This window comes from Natrix helvetica, assembly GCF_964273705.1.
Source record: "Natrix helvetica genome assembly, chromosome: 2".
In the NCBI taxonomy this organism is placed as follows: Eukaryota; Metazoa; Chordata; class Lepidosauria; order Squamata; family Natricidae; genus Natrix; species Natrix helvetica.
In genome coordinates, this window is record NC_138552.1 from 65,410,718 (window position 1) to 65,427,730 (window position 17,013).

Genomic DNA, 17,013 nt, shown 5'->3' on the forward strand with positions numbered 1-17,013 from the left:
GACATTAAAGAAGCCAGGCAATGAATAAAACTCCTCTGCTTGGCTGTGGGACTTACTTTGTGGTCCAAAAAAAGTACAAACTATCAGGATAAAAGTGCCTCATGGTAACCCAGATGGATCATTTGAATGTTCCCCTAGAAAGACTAAGCAACGTGGCTTCTGCATTCCATGACTAACTGTACTGAGAATAAGCTTATAAAGAAAGTTTAGATCCTAAACTATGATTATTGACGTATGATATAACATGCTGGAGAACAGAGTTCAAATCCCAAAATGAGCATGAAATTATAAGACATCCTTTGGTTGAACACTGAGCATCCCATTCTTCATCTGTAAGGAAAGGGAGCAATTAATATAATAATATTTTATGCCATGGCCTTCTTTAGTATGGTAAAGAGATCACAATACAGCTGTCCTGAATGGACATCCCCATAGATTTTGACTAACCATTCCTTATCATGTACATCAGTGGTGGGTTCCTACCAGTGGTGGGTTTCAAAAATTTTTAGAACCTCTTCTGTAGGTGTGGCCTGCTTTGTGGGAGTGGCTTGCCGGCCATGTGACTGGGTAGGTGTGGCCAACTTGTAAAATGTGGTGAAACTCACTTAACAACACTCTTGCTTAGCAACCAAAATAATGGCTCAGGAACTCTGGCATTGAAGTGTTCAAGTCTTAAAGCTGTCAAGTTACAAGACCCTTGCACCCCTAATCCTTTAGAAAAAAACCCACAGGGGTGTTCCAATTTGACAGCTTTAAGACTTGTGGACTTCAACTCACAGAATTCCTCCTCTTGCTCTTCATCTTGATGATGTGCAGATGGGCGGGGAGAGGGAGCTGGAACAGGTTCTGTAGATTTGTGGAACCTCTTCTATAGAAGAGGTTAGCACTGGCAGGATCCCACCCCTGGTTCCTCCAGGCTTGGCCCGGTTCGATTGAACAGATAGTGATTTGGCAGCCTGGATCGCTGGAACAGACAGCAACACAGGCCTGCCATGCCCCTGAACCGGTTCTCTGGGCGGTGCCGTAGGCACCACCATCTTGTTTTGTGCTTCTGCTCATGTGCAGATCAATTTTTATTTAATAGTGCCTGCCGGACCTCACCCCTGATATACATGACATGGTGCATGACAAGGAGTTCAGGAGGATCCCATTCAGGTCTTTGCAGAGATTCTGCACTAAAACAGTCCACTGCCTGGATGCGCCACAAAGCCTGTTGATCCCAGAATCAAAATGATTTCTTTAAGCACACGTGCGAAGACATAGCACTGACTAAGCCTTAATTTTAAATACTATAAAAATATTCAAAAAATATTTTAACATTTGTGTGCTTTATTTTGTTTTTAAAGAAAGGTTGCTAATATGGTGCTATATGAAACAATTTATTCCAAAAGGATTTGGGTACAAGGTCTGCTTAAACACACTATTTTGTGGATGTTAGAATTGTTTTGCATTCAAATTGTTCAATGAAAATTAAATGCTGATATGGTTTAGCATCCTAGTAGGAACATGGTGGCTCAGTGGCTAAGACACTGGGCTTGTCGATCAGAAAGGTTGGCAGTTCGGCAGTTCTAATCCCTAGCATGACATAATGGAGTCAGCTCCCATTATTTGTCCCAGCTTCTGCTAACCTAGCAGTTCGAAAGTACATAAAAATACAAGCAGAAAAATAGGGACCACCTTTGATGGGAGGATAACAGCATTCTGTGCACCTTCGGTGTTTAGTCATACCGGCCACATGACCACAGAGATGTCTTCGGACAGTGTTGGATCTTCAGCTTTGAAATGGAGATCAACACCGCCCCCTAGAGTCGAGAACGACTAGCATATATGTGCGAGGGAAACCTTCACCTTAGAGTCCTTGATACAAAAAGCTCATTCCCAGCCAACATTACTTTCTTCTTCTTCTTTCTTTACCAACCATGATTAAATCTCCTCTAGATATCCACTCCATGTAATCTAACATCAAAAGCTCAAGTGGCCTCTCTGAATGTTTATATTATTTCCTGACCATTTTTTTTTTTTGCTTTCAGATTATTATAACCAAGCATTCCAGGAGAAGGGAGGATCCATCCTGAGTCAAATAGCTTATTCGCTTTTGTGAATAGTAGCAGTCCAACACAGAACCGTTGTCTATATTTTGGAAGGCATTCAGAGACCCAGGTTTTGCTTGAACTGAGAATGAAACCTGCCCTGCAAAACATGAGAAACTGGCCTCAGACCACACACACACACACACACACACACACAGCAATTGCTGAACTCTGGCTCACTCCCTTCGTCATTCTCTCCACTTCCCCTCCTGCCACTGTCCCTCCCTCCTTCTCCTCCAAAATAAGATGATGAGTGACATTAAATCCTTTAAGCATCGGACTACAATGAATGGCAAAAGGAGGTTTTCAGAGCTTAGGCGGCTGATTGTTAGCAATGAGCTGATGAAAAAATGGATTACTACAGTATGCGCTTGCCACGGTGAAGAGGAAAGTCACTAAAATCCTTTCCCCACCGCATGCTCTTTTTTTCTTTTCCCAAAAGAAAAGGCAGCTGATCTGTATATTGTTGTCTTTTCAAGTATGCCTCCCCAACTCTAGGGGGAAGGGGTTGAAGGGGAGTCCTGGGCACTTTTCTTGTGGTTATTTGTAAAGGCAAGCTAGAAGTAATAAAAGTAATAAAAAGTGGCTTCACCTGGTACTCCGTGCCTTTGTTTGGTAGCTTTAAAAAGGCAGTCTATTTTTGTGCCATGCAATGTGCTCTCTAGCTTTAGTCTTTCAAAGTGGTGCTACTCATTTGTCATTTCCAGACAGTGCTATTTTTTCTTCCTTGAAAAATTGTTATAATTTTGACTATACAAAGAACAAATCTCATGCAATCTCATGCAATCTCTTTATAATCTGTTTTCTTCAAATAAGGGACTAAAATGTCTATCATTTATCTGTTTGCCTGTCTTTCTATTATCTATCTATCTATCTATCTATCTATCTATCTATCTATCTATCCATCCATCCATCCATCCATCCATCCATCCATCCATCCATCCTCTATCATCTATCAATCATCTCTATCATTTCTATCCATCCACCCATCCATCCATCTATTTATCGATCAATTCCATACAACCCTTCAGGTGTCTCATAATTTTGCTACATTTCCTGTCAAAAAGGAATTATAGAAAATATATACATGAGGTGAATTATACTTAATTCCTTCATATAAAAACCTAAGTGATGTGGGATCGATTATACTATTTATACCTTCAAATTTCTGTTATGTATTAAATATGCATTTCATACATATTATGTGTTTTGACATATTACAGTAGTTATCATTTTCTTCAACTTAATTGAAATCACCTATAGCTTTCACTTGGATACCTCCATGAGTGCATAACTCATTTAAGAATATTCCACATGTTGAATCACTAACATTCTGTTATCTTTGAGCTCAGATATTGCCATTCACAACATCCTGGTGAAACTTCTGATGGAGATTATTTGTTTAACAAGTGTGTATCATATACCCTTAATGTCTTTTGCTACTTCCTATAATGTTGAAGATGATGTTGAAATATCAGGTCAAATAGTCATCATACTATGGTGTCATCAGCCCCTACAGTCTTCCAAGGAGTTGTATGATGTATCATAGTGAAAACCTTAGGTTTATGGAACTGAAGTGAGTTGTGTGCGGGTGGAGGTGGTGGTTTTCAACCACGCTTAATTTGGCTGAGTGTATTTATCATACAAAATAATTCCTTGACACATTTATTTTAGGGTAGCAGTGGATATTTGATGTCAAGGAATGGCTAAATTAAAAAGAAACAATTCCGTACATTGGTTTTTAGTAGTACTGAGGGGACACTGAGTTCTACAGGCAGATAGTAAAGAAGGCAGTTATGGGAAGCCCACAGAAATGGGGCCTTTCCTAACTTGATTTAGCTCTACCGAAGAGCATTTTTAAAAGGTGGGATCTATGCCATGTGTACAAAACACATGGTACTATAACATAAGGGTTTTATCTTCCTTTATATTTGACAGACCTTTGCCACTTTTTAACCAACTCTTTATGGTAAGAAAACAAAAATGCTGTTATCGCTCTACGTAAGCACTTATTTTGCTCTACAATACAGCTCTTTATGATCAGGGCAAGATGTAATCAACAGAAGGAGGCAACCTTCTCTTTTGGTGGCCTGCTATCTGATGGAAAAACAAGTGTTGGAAACTTGGGATTTTATAATAATATAACCATATGTGCAAATGTTGCCTTGCAAAATACTTTTTTAAAAAATGCATTCAATGACATTGGCAAGATCATCTTCTGAGGGAAACATGCATTGTTGGGAATGGAAACAGGTACAAAAAGATTCTCAAACGCTAAACGAAAAGGGGGTGAGAAAGGTAACCTTCAGTACGGAATGGAAAAACTCGCCACAGCCAACTTGCTGTATAATCGATTTATAATCCACCTCATTTGCTCCCAGTTAATTCGAAGAGTTGTGGACTGTTAGGGATAGCATCACATTCTTGGGATATGCAGGGTGGAAACAAGTGTTGGTGGATCAGAGCAAAGATAGACAGCTCCACCATTCTTTCCTTTCCTGGAACCCCATTTATTTATTTGCTGTTATTTTAATTCCACTTTTCAAGCACCTAAACCTGATTCATACAACACACTTAACTCGTTCAGACACTAACCAACTACCGTGTTTCCCCAAATATATGACATGTCCAGATAATAAAACCATGGCACATTTTTCTGGTGGGCAAAATAAGATCTCCCCTGTAAATAAGCCCCCTGGACAACCCCACCCCCTCTGGCCAGGCAGAGCGCTGCTCACCAACCTAGTGGTATTCCGAAGGTGCCAAACCATGGGAACCGGGGGGGGGAAGGTGATCGCATTGCTTGGCGCCTTTGGGATACCGCTAGGTTGATGAGTGGCACTATGCCCAGCTGGAGAGGGGGGTTGCCGGGCGGCTGCTCTCTTGCAAGCGGACTCAGAAGTGAACAGCTGGGTTGTGCTGTCGCGGTAGCGCAACACAGCAGCCATGAAGCGACCATGCTCACGAGCAGCCACCCGACTAACCCCCTTTCCAGCTGGGCACAGCGCCATTCACTGACCTAGGGGTATCACCAAGCCACGTGAGCGCCTGATCGCTGCCGCCCGGCTCCCGTGGCTTGGCACCTTCAAAATGCCAGTGAATGGCGCTCTGCATGGCTGGAGACGGGGGGCTGTGCGAGCAGCTGTTCCACTCCCGCTCGCACACCTCCCAGCCTCACAATGCCCTGGCCCAGCTCTCCCCGCATAGCCAGGGCACCTCCACTGCTGCCGCCGCCATCCCAGCATAGCTTTTTCTGCGACTCCCAAGCCAAGTCTTCCGGCAGTGGCCACTCTGGGTATATGCAGTATGGTTGTGGGCTGGCTGCTGGCAGAGCGTACTCCCAGAGCATACAACCATAGAGCGTATGCCCAGAGTGGCCACTGCCGGAAGACTCAGTTTGGAAGCTGCCGAAAAAGCCATGCTGGGATGGCAGCGGCGGGAGTGGAGGTGCCCTGGCTCTGCAGGGAGAGCTGGGCCAAGGCATCGTGAGGCTGGGAGGCATGTGAGCGCGAGTGGAACAACCGCTCGCGCAATCCCCCCTCTCCAGTTGTGCAGAGCGCCATTCACTGGCATTTCGAAGGCGCCAAGCCACAGGAGGCGGGCGGCGGTGAACATGCATTCAAGTGGCTTGGCAATACCCCTAGGCCAATGAATGGTGCTGTGCCCAGTTGGAAAGGGGGTTTGCCGGGTGGCTGCTCATGAGCGTGGTCGCTTCATGGCTGCTGTGTTGCGCTGCTGTGACAGTGCATCCCAGCCGTTCGCCCCTGAGGCTGTGCCTGGCTCTTTGGTAGCCCGCTCGCAAGAGAGCAGCCGCAGGGCAACCCCAAAACAATAAGCCCTCCCCTGATAATAAGGCCCAAGCCAAAAGAAAATAAGACCACGGTATTATGTTTTTAACTTTAAGATATAATAGCACACAATTGATCTAACTGGGGAAAGTGTTGTCTGGTAGCTCACAAGTTCTTGAACCAAAGAATTGGCAAGGCTTCGTTATAATGATGCTGCTTTCCCTATTGAGCAGGTAAGCAACATTGAAAGTGGCTTAGGCACTATATCTGATAAGTATTTGGAAGCAGACTGTGATTCTCAAACATTGGTGGAGACAGTTTGAACAGAGTTCCTTATCTCTTAATCTGCTGTTCATCTTCATTTCATTGCTTCAGAGGATTGACCAAGGTCTAAGCATTACAGAACTCTACAGTTCATTGGGTTAAATTCATATATTTACATTAGTCCCAGCACAATTTTAGATTAAAAATTCTTGTTTTGCTCTAGTATTGACTGCATTAACAGGTTCACAAAGTCAAACGGAGCCTTCATGAATCTGGTCAAGTAGACCTCACGGTTTTATTAAAGTATCATTTCTTTAAAATGTAAATCAATTCACCAGAGGGTACCTTTCCGAGCACCCTTAGAAATTCGATGCCAGAATATGTTGAATAGTACCAGTCTAACACCTGAGTGTTTGTTTTCTGTGTGACTGCATGTGTAACACACCACATTTATCACACCTGGGCAGCATCAATGACCTCTGACCCTCATTGCAAATAGAATTGCTACTGAATGGAGGAAATTGTAAATGCCTGTAGATGTAAATGCAAGCACCAAGTTGGAAGGGAAAGAACATAAGTGTTATGGCTGTTGTTTCATAGTGGCTGTGCTGGGGAGGGAGGGGGCTAAAGTTGCTTACATACAGCCTGTCTTTTGCAAGGGATAGCATTTTATGAGCAGTTGAAGAGAAGTTGATTTTCAGTAAGGTAAGGAAGCAGCTTTTTCTTTCCTTATATTTTTAACTTTGCTGAATGAGAATTGCTGTTTCATTCTTCCTATTAACACTATATTATTTTACTTGCTTATTTCCATTATTGCCATCACGCAATCTCATGCAAAGTCTGATTTCAACCTTCTCCAGAGATTTCAGCAACCTACACGGTCTCATGCAGAATTGCTTCTGTGCTGCCAGTTCCTGATGTAATTATTTGATTATTCATTTTATTTTAATGTACAGTATATCACAGAAATAAGTACAACCCCTCACGTGTACTTTTCCTTGATGTACATGTAATTTAATACAATTTATTTTCCTAAAGGAAAATATACCATATTTTTCGGATTATAAGACTCACCAGAGTATAAGACGCACCAAGATTTTGAAGAGGCAAATTAAAAAAAAGTTTTTGCACTCTGCAGACCTACCAAAAACGGGCCTGTTTTTCATGAAAGCGGGCCCGTTTTTTGTCAAAAAAGGGGCATGCATAGCCTTTAGGAGGCTTGTAGAGTGCTCCTGGGGGTTGGGGAGGGCAAAAATGAGCAAAAAATGCCCCGTCTTTCACTCATGTTTGCCCTTCCCAGCCCCCAGGAGCACTCTGGAAGCCTCCTAAAGGCTATGCACGGCCATTTTTGCAAAGGGGGCATGGTTTCAGGAGGCCAAAAATGCTGTATTCAGTGTATAAGATGCAACCAGATTTTCACCCTCTTTTTTGAGGGAAAAAGTTGTGTCTTATACTCCGAAAAATATGGTATAGACACCTATATTTTAACGGTACATTGTAGGGCAACAATTTTTGAACCAAGGTACCTCAAAAGGGATAATTTACAGAATGTGTCCAAAATGTGAGACCCATAACTCCTGTGCTACTGAAATTTGGCAAATTTTATAAAATGTTTTATGACATTAAAAATTATTATAAAATGGTTTAGGACATAACGCAAAGTATCATAAAACATTTCCTGTGCTGATGTCTGAACATGCTATACAGTTCAACATGGGCTATTTTCAAGACAGATACATTTCTGAATGTATCCCAATTTTGCTACTGAAGGCAACATGTTAAAAGGTCATTTATTGTTTTTCTAGTAGTTCATACTTAACTTGCAAGGGATATTTTTAAAACCGTTTTATCATGTAGATTGAAAGAATATTCAGTTAAGAATTAACATTTAAGAGATTTCATGGGGGCATAAACTTTACACTTTTATGCTTTTAAGCAAGAAACATTTTTATTTGCAAATGGACAGTTTACAATAATATTATCCAAGTTAAAGTTTCCTAATCATCTTTTAATAATCTGTCACAACCACATAGCTTTGGTGAAATGCAGTTAGGAAATGTTTAAAATAATTTACAGTATATACACACAGAACTATTTATAGGTAAAATAGCGAATATCATAATGTGATTTTTGGTGATCTACAAAAATTCTGTATTGAAATGAAAAGATACAATCCACTTAACAAATGTTGGTGGGAAATTTTCAGTGAGGTATTATAGTTAACAGTTTTCAAGTTATTAAAAAATAGATGAATAGTAGAACATTATGAAAGATTTGTCTTTTTATGTGCTTAAAATTCTAACATCCAGAATTCTTATGGACCCAAGAAGATATCCCACACATAAATAATTACTAATTTCAGGTATTAAAATGCTTTTTTTTAAAATAAGTTTTTAAAACAAATATTAAAATACAATTGATTTTTTTTAAAATAGAAACAGATAAGGGGACATTACCATATACTTCATACACTGATCATTTTAGTTTTAAGTAGGTAGAAATACTAATTCATCCACTGCAGTCCTGTTCTGCTATTTACATCATCGCAGTGGAATTTCTCTCTGTCCAAATATTCTCCGAATTGTAGTGTACAACTATCTCCTCTTATTCACAGAGTACTTTCAAAACATTTTGAGTACATTGTAACCAAATTTAATAATGCTCAGGGAAGACACTGAAAAATTGGAATTGAAATCCAAAAGTCCCATTATTTTGATGAATTCATTCTAAGCAAGATTTAATTGGTACATAACCCCACAATTTCCAAGTGTTTACAAATTACTTAGTTTTTATTTTTAAGTCCAAGGCTATATTGTTTTCAGTGTAGTCCCAATTGAGTTTTCAATTGCTTCAGAAATGTAATATAAACCCCTACGATCCAAACATCATCAGAGCATGAACAATTTAAAAGAGTATGACACTATAATATCTGTTGTGCCCTGACCACACTAAATACATGATAAAAATACATGTAACTTAACTAAGTAGAAAGCGAGTAATGTGGTTGACCTCAGAGATTGCATGCAAAGAAAATGAGATTCTGCTTAACCTCCTCAAGATGCTGCTTTTTCATACAGAGAAGGATAATACTTTGCAGGCAAGGGGAAATTTCAATGTGGAGATTTAACTACAATGCAAATTGGTAAAATCTCCACATCGAAAACATTTTTGAAATTTGATTGCTAATTTGAAGTTGAAATAAAACTGATTCCCTTCAAATTGATCAAGTGACTCACTTGCCTTTTGCAAATATGCAAAAAGGCTGTTCAGTTTTTCAAATCTACTTGTTCCAGTTCCCACTGAAAAAAACAGAAGATGGGGAAAAAATACCCTCACTCAATGTCTCTGAATTTTCTTCAATTCTTTTTAAAGGCGTATCTTTTCCTTTCTTGCAAATTTCTTAAAACAGATAGAAAATGGCTGAAAAATAAATACATACATTTTCTTTGTAAGCTTTCTGAAAGGAAGGTATCCTTGAAAAAGCTTTTTAAAAAGCTTGACATGTGTTATATTGTTTAATTAACTTAATTATTTAATGCATTAAGCCAGTTCTGGGAATAAAACGTAACTCAAGGAGGTCTGTGAACATTTTTATCTCCCCCCCACTCAATATTTAAATTCCAGATTAAATAACAGAAAAAGATTCATCATCTGTGTCAGGTTTCTTATCTATTTTCCATAAGAAATTGTCATTTTCCTTCCAAAGTGATTTCTCACTCTCTTCTTTCTCTTTGGACAAAGAAGTGAAAGACGGTCTTTCACACAGTTTCTCTATGACTGTCACATCTGTGAGTCTTTGGAGACACTCCTCATTCTCTTCATTCAGCATGTCCCAGAAATCTTTTGGTCGAGTTGCTGCTTTTTCGGCAGGCCCATTAAGAGGCCTCCTGGGTCTGTCGGCTGGACTATTTTCATTACTTGTGAAGAGGTCATTTAAAATAGAGGTGTCTCCTAGCAAGTCTGCAACAGCATTTTTCTGGCAGATTTCAGCCTGACTGCTTGCCGAGTCAGACATGAGAAGTTTTTTGGGCGACAGTGTCCCCTTCAAATTCAGCTGTCCTTTAGAACTACTTGCAGACAGTCTCTCAATTAGTCTTGATTTACTGGTTAGTGACTCAGATGCCATAAAGTCTTTGGATGCCAGACTGTTTCTCCCATTAATGCCGTCTTCGAGAATATCAGCTGGCAATTGTTTGTCTTCCCCATTTTGACCCCCAGGAGCCTGTGCAGAAAGCTTATGCTGAAATCGTTTTTCTACAGCATCAGATCTACCTGGAACACCCAGATCTATAGGAAGATCAGGCTTCAATTGCCCAGGGTTACAACTGGAGTGTTTTTTCCTGAACTTGGTTTTACGCTTGCCGCCTTCCTTGTTTTCTTCTGAAACAGAAGCCGAGACATCAACTTTTAAAAGATCTTTTAATTCTGGGTGTTTTGCACTGTAAAATTCTGTCAACATTTTCTGCCTTTCTTCTGATGTAGCTTGAGTGATGTACTTTGCAAATTCTTCCACAGGAGCTTTATAAAAAAGATCTGCCATCTCCTCAAACTGCTTCCTGCAGCAATTGGGGAAAAGAATAGTTAATTCTCTCAAAGGACAGGAAAACAGATAATCGATATCAAGGTTAATCAATGACACTACTTTCAAAACCAGGTTAGGGCTAAGAGGGAAATATGGTCACAAAGTCTGATGTTATGACTACATCTAGATCAGTGAGTTATTTTGGAAGGGAAAAAGGTTGAGGTAACAGCATGGTCTGAATTCCTTGATTTATCATTCACTATTTTTATTGTTCTGCTTGTGAGATTATGCAAGTGAAAGATGTTAATATTAAGTAGGGAATAGAAAGACTTTTCTTAACTGGTCCCTCTGCCCCAGCTCCCAAATCTTATTAAGAATTCAGATTCAGTGGTGGGATTCCAAATGTTTTCCTACCAGTTCTTTGAGAGAGCACTCTGCGCGCGCGCACAGCACTCAAAGACCACCCTTGGTGTCAGTGCTGGTGAGCTGAGCTGCTTTTTGCTTAGCTGAGGCGTGGCAATCCGCTCTGCCGTGAGAATCAGCTGAGCTAAAAAACAAGGGAATATAGGACAGGAAATGACGGGGTGGGAGGGTGGGGCCAACCAGAGGTGGTATTTGTTGGTTCTTCGAACTACTCAAAATTTCCGCTACCGGTTCGCCCAAACTGGTCCGAACCGGCTGAATACCACCTCTAAATGTTGAGCTAAGATTTGTGAATGGCTACTAAATTATGATTCTTTTAAAATCATGGTTTGAAATCCAGACACAGGAAATGTTGGATTGGAATTTTGTTTAAATAAAAACAAAACATGAAATGGGTGGGGACCCTACTTAAACTTTGCAGATTGGGGTTTGGAATCTAAAGCAATGTTTGTGCAAACTACCTAAAACAACCCGAAATGAATTTGGCAATTAGGTAAACACTGTCATCTGCATCAGTTTTAAGCAAAATGCTAGAATTATACTATGGATCATCTGAGAAGGATAATTTTGTGATGTTGTCAGATCACAGAGGTTTGGTGTTGGATCTGAATTGATGCAGAATTTTCAAAAATAACTTTCTTATAGGGAATAGAAATTTTCAACCCCTGAAAAATAATGACATATGGACATCTGCAATTGTCAAAGAGATCAGGGGGGAAAGTTTTCTTTCCTATTACAAAACTTTAAAAAGCTTTCAAACAAGGACAGTGAAAAAATGTAGAGAGGTTTTTTAGAAAATATAAAAATATCTATTTTATCATTAGACTCTACGATCTGAACAAAAATACCAAGACCTATTCATTTGTTTAAACTTATTTACTCATCTCTCAATATACAATCTTTCTTCTTACTAAAACACATGAAAAAGCTCCCTAATTTTCTGTAAACACAACCTCTGGAATTTTTCCCAAGGAAGCATAAACCAAGTTTTTCAAACCACAAGAAATGTTTTCACAGAGCATGTTAAAGCTTCTGATCTGGTAAAACGTCTCTCTTCCTTCCATCTGCCTTCGATCTTTATTATATTACTATTTATACTGATTGTAACTTTAATAATTCTACTTTCACTAAATAAATTATAGTAAATTTGGCAATATTTGTGTTTCATACTTATTTTATAGTACATAAAGTATGATTTGTACTCTAATTTGCACAAACCAAATTGCTTTTAAAATATAATTGGTCTAATCCAAGAAAGCAATATATTTCATTATGGAAGTGTCATTAAGACCTTATGATCTCAAATGCTTATATGTTTCTTAAACTATGTTAATGATTTCAGTGACTGCTAAAACCATCTCCCTCAATTTTGGAGTCTAGCATCAGTCTAGATTCCTGGATATGGTAAGCTAAAGAGAGGTAAAAAGCCTCTAAAGGCCACTCCTTACTTGTATTTCTGAAATGACAAAGGCCCCAAGTAGGAGGACATTAACCTTAATCTGCCCCATATGAAAATTACCAGAGATCACATCAAAGAAAGCATTCTTAAACTACCATTTTGCTTCTTTTTCTATCCTAACCATTTTGGAGATTTTCAGGAATAATTCACCTCATGAAAAGGAGATGTGAGTGCTCAAGCTAATAAAACTATGATGCAGTGATTCTGGAATGAAACGTGACACTCTTGGCCAATGCAGACTTCATAAAACATTTCTTACAAATCTTGATGAGGTCAGCATAAATGAAATAGAGTGTTTCATTACCTAGTTTCTCTCAAAAGTCACTTTCCAATAGTTAGATCAAATACTTATAATTAAATATCTACACTGTGACTGCTCAGTTAGAACACAGGCTTTTCACTCAGCCCAATCTCTGGATTTTTTTTCTGTTTATTACTGGTAGAAGACTCTGCAGCTACTGGCAGACCTCGACTTACGACCACAATTGAGCCAAAATTTCACTTGCTAAGTGAAACATTTTGTCTCCTTTTACGACTTTTCTTGTCACAGTTGTTAAGTGAATCATGGCAATTGGTAAGTTAGTAACATGTTAAGTGAATCTGATTTTCCCATTGATTTTGCTTGTCAAAAGATTGAAAAGGGGATCACATGACCCCGGGACACTGCAACCATCATAAATATGAGTTACTTGCCAACTGTCTGAGTTTTGATCATGTGACAATGGGGTAGCTGCAATAGTCATAAGTGTGAAAAAATGGTCATAAGTCACTTTTTCCTGTGATATTGTAACTTTGAACAGTCACTAAATGAACTGTTGTAAGTCGAGGACTACCTATATTACCAATGGAGAAGAGATATTAAACAATGCCACAGCTGTAAATGTATATCATTAACAATTCATGTAGGAATGAAGGGATTTCAGTAAACACATTTTGTTACACTAAACTATTACAAAATAATTTCAGCTACATCTGCATGTTACACACAATAGCCAAAAATTAATTATTTATTATTATTTTTATTATTTATTTAAACTTATTAGTCGCCCCCTCTCCCCACAGGGACTCGGGGCGACGTACACAAGCAACAGTCAGCAAGCACAGTGTCATACAGAGGAGGTAAAAAATAAATAAATAATTACAATACTGAAAAAGGTTAAAACCCCAATAACATTAATAGTTTAAAAACTAAAATTGACAATTAAAAATGACCTAGGGGTGGAAAAGTTGTCGAATTATGCCAGGCCGGCTAGCCGAAACAGGTGGGTCTTCAGTTTACTGCGGAAGGAGCGGAGATCGGTTGTTGTTCTAATGTCTGGGGGAAGGTCGTTCCAAAGGGTAGGGCCCGCCACAGAGAAGGACCTACTCCTGGGCACCGCCCTCTGACAATCTCTAGAGGACGGCACCCGGAGGAGATTGATATAAAGTACTGCCAACGCTTGCATTAATTTGCAAAAAGCTATAATTGTAAGGACAAATATTTTAAATAGTTTCCAAAATATAATAAATAATAATTCCAAATAGATTTTATTTTATTTCTTTTTCTTATTTTATTTATTAATTTTAAATTTTATTTTAAAATCTTGTTCAGTACAATTAAACAGGACCCAGAAAACCTGAGGCCACTTAAAATTTTACAATCCCACATTGTAATCTTACCTGCGGATTTTTCTAGGTGTCTTTCCAACCAGGAAGGTAATTGAGCCTATACGGTGAACGCTCTTCCGTTTCTGGTGTACAGGATGTGTAATATAAAGGAGAGAAGGCCTGCTGGCTTCACTTGTTAAATGATCCTGCTTCACATTTTTTCTCTTTGATGACACATCTTCAGGACTCTGTCTGCTTCTCTAAATCAAATTTAAAGTAAAATATTGTAATAGTTATTTTTATTCAGCATTATTTCTCATAACACGCTTGCTTTTTCCTTTCAGATTTTGTGTCAAAATGATTGTCATCTTGTTACGTTGGGATTCATAATATCATCAACTGCTTGATGTTTTGATTGGGAAATTGATTTTTAATTAATGTTAGCATGCCACCAAAACGTTAGCCACTTTGTGAAAAATGATCACTCTCAGTAATGGTTCTTTTGCAGTGAAATTCAACAGAGCTTTTTCCTGCACTCATATAAAGGAAAAAGAGAAAGAAACAGGTAGCTTTTGAGAAATCAGTTTATGTAAACTGGTGTTTATATTTCAATTATATCCCCTTTTTGCAAGCTATAAATCATACAAACAGTAAATAATAGCCAAAATAGAATAAAACTTAAAATGTAACATCTATAGTAACATCAAGAATTAAACAAAAAAGTAAAATTAAACTAAAATCAGCATAAATGAAGACATGTGAAAATGAAATAGGAATGACAGTCGATTTCAAAATCTAATCAAGAAAAAGATGTCCAATTAATCTGTGAAGATTTCACACTTTTTTCACTTCTGTTCCTTTTCCCCTTCCATTATACTTTCAATGACAGTAGCATAGAAGTTTAGGAATTAAGCAGATCCATATAAAGTAAGTTCTTTTTTTCATATACCACATCTAAGATTTTAAATGGACTAACATGGTCTATTTTAGTTCCCAGCTTTATAATTGATTTCTAAAACAAGCAAGAAACCCAAGAAATAACATTGGCAAGTATAAAGTAATCCACATTCTTAAGAAATATTCTTCCTACAATACTATATTTTGGACCAACTGCAGTTTCTAAACAATCTTTAAAATAGATTAGTTTCACACACACACACCTCCGAACATCAATTGATTCCTAGCCACTGCCTGGATAAATCCCCACAGTTTTCTTGGTAAGGTTTCAGAAGTGGTTTGCCATTGCCTGCTTCTTAGGGTTCAGATAGATGAGTAACCTAAGGTCATCTAGTTGGCTTTGTGCCTAGAGTGGGACTAAAACTCACTCTCCCAGTTTCAAGCCACTCACAACTACTTTCAGTTAACACTAAACCAATTTAGATTTCAGTACTTATCTAGAACATACAGGACTGATTGTAAATATTAAGTAGGATTGGGTCTGGTTGTTATTTGATGGGAGACCATTTGGGAAATTGGGGGTCAATTGACCAGATTTGTAAGGTTGAAAAAGCATCCTAAAGGCAGACAATAGTAAACCAGTTAATAATAATATCAATACATATAGAAATAAAACTATATGGAAGTAGTTACCAAAGGTTGGTCTTGACTCAATTTCCTAGAAATTGAGGTCTTGACCTAAAAAAGTACCGTAGTCTTAATTTAGTCATCTTACTTTGCAGTAGGATTTCTGGCTTTCCTCTAAACTTTTCTCTTTTGTTATTTTTGCTTCTCAAGATATTACAACAGCTGTCTTCCAACTCATCATTTGATCGGAGTCTGCTTTTTTTCTATCTTTTTTATTGTCAAATTATAAATGCCATAAACAATTACAGGGAAAACAAAAGCATCTGCTATTCTTAATTTGTTAGTTGGTTTTATTTATTTACTTGTATCCTAACTGTATTATTTTTACACATAACAAGACAGTGAACATGCCGAAGATGACATCTTCCGCCTATTTTTCTCACAACAGTTCTGTGAATTGGCCTGAAAGTGATTGGCCCAAAGTACCGCAGGTGGCTTTCCTGCCACCTGTGTGAATTCACAATATCCTGGTTTCTAGACTGATATCTTAATGTCCTTGCTTTTCCAGATGTTTTCCATGATAATTTTTGCAATGCATCCCAGTAATATTCCTCATTTAATTCCTTGCCCTCCTGTTCGGTCAATTTTAGAATTGCACGAAAAAAGTCCTGTCCTGACTCAATTTGCTTGAAGTGAATTTTTATCTTGGTGCCACTATTTTGAACCACTGTATTTTAATGTTATTGATGTTACAATCCAACCTCTCCCACTTTTTTCCTTATTTTATATCCTCTTCATTATCTGCCAGAAGAATAATGAAAGCTGCATATTTAATATGAACTAGGCAACATAACATTTCTATTGCTTATTTAGTATCTATGACTATCACTAAATGTTGTATCTAATGTTTTATGATGAATGTATTTTTACACTGACTATGATAATGATCTATCACTATTGTTGCATGTACACTAAGAGCTTATGTACCGAAGAGAAACTCCTTGTGTGTCTAATCACATTTGGCCAATAAAGAATTCTAAATTTATGCCAAACATATATGTGTGGGCTCAACTCTGATCCAGGGAAACAGACAAGTCCCAATGGCCTTCTTGAAGGCCAGGGTGGTAGAGGTCCTTCAGCTATTTACTACCATTTCTATCAAATCAAATCAAATCAAATTTTATTTGTTAGCCGCACCCTCAACAGAAGGACTCGGGGCGGCGTACAATAAAACACATAAAATATACAAATATAAACAGTACATATACATATACATATGCATGGAGGAGGTAGTTTCTAGTCCTACTCCCTGTTTCAGGATGTTCTTTTAACGTTGCACTTTTACTATATATCTTT

The 17,013-nt window shown here is 38.3% G+C and overlaps 1 protein-coding gene across 2 annotated transcripts in view; it reads right to left on the reverse strand.

Annotated features, from left to right (window-relative positions):
* Nucleotides 1–8,048: 8,048 nt before the first annotated feature.
* The window catches only part of ERCC6L2 (ERCC excision repair 6 like 2), a 76,838-nt gene continuing 67,873 nt past the window's right edge, over nucleotides 8,049–17,013 (reverse strand). For both annotated transcript variants that reach the window (XM_081941701.1, XM_081941700.1), the window contains exons 19-20: nucleotides 14,206–14,393; nucleotides 8,049–10,698 (exon numbers count right to left, since the gene is read on the reverse strand). In XM_081941701.1, the coding sequence (XP_081797827.1) occupies nucleotides 9,768–10,698; nucleotides 14,206–14,393 (1,119 nt within the window). In that variant the 3' untranslated portion in view covers nucleotides 8,049–9,767. The remainder of the gene's footprint in view (nucleotides 10,699–14,205; nucleotides 14,394–17,013) is intronic.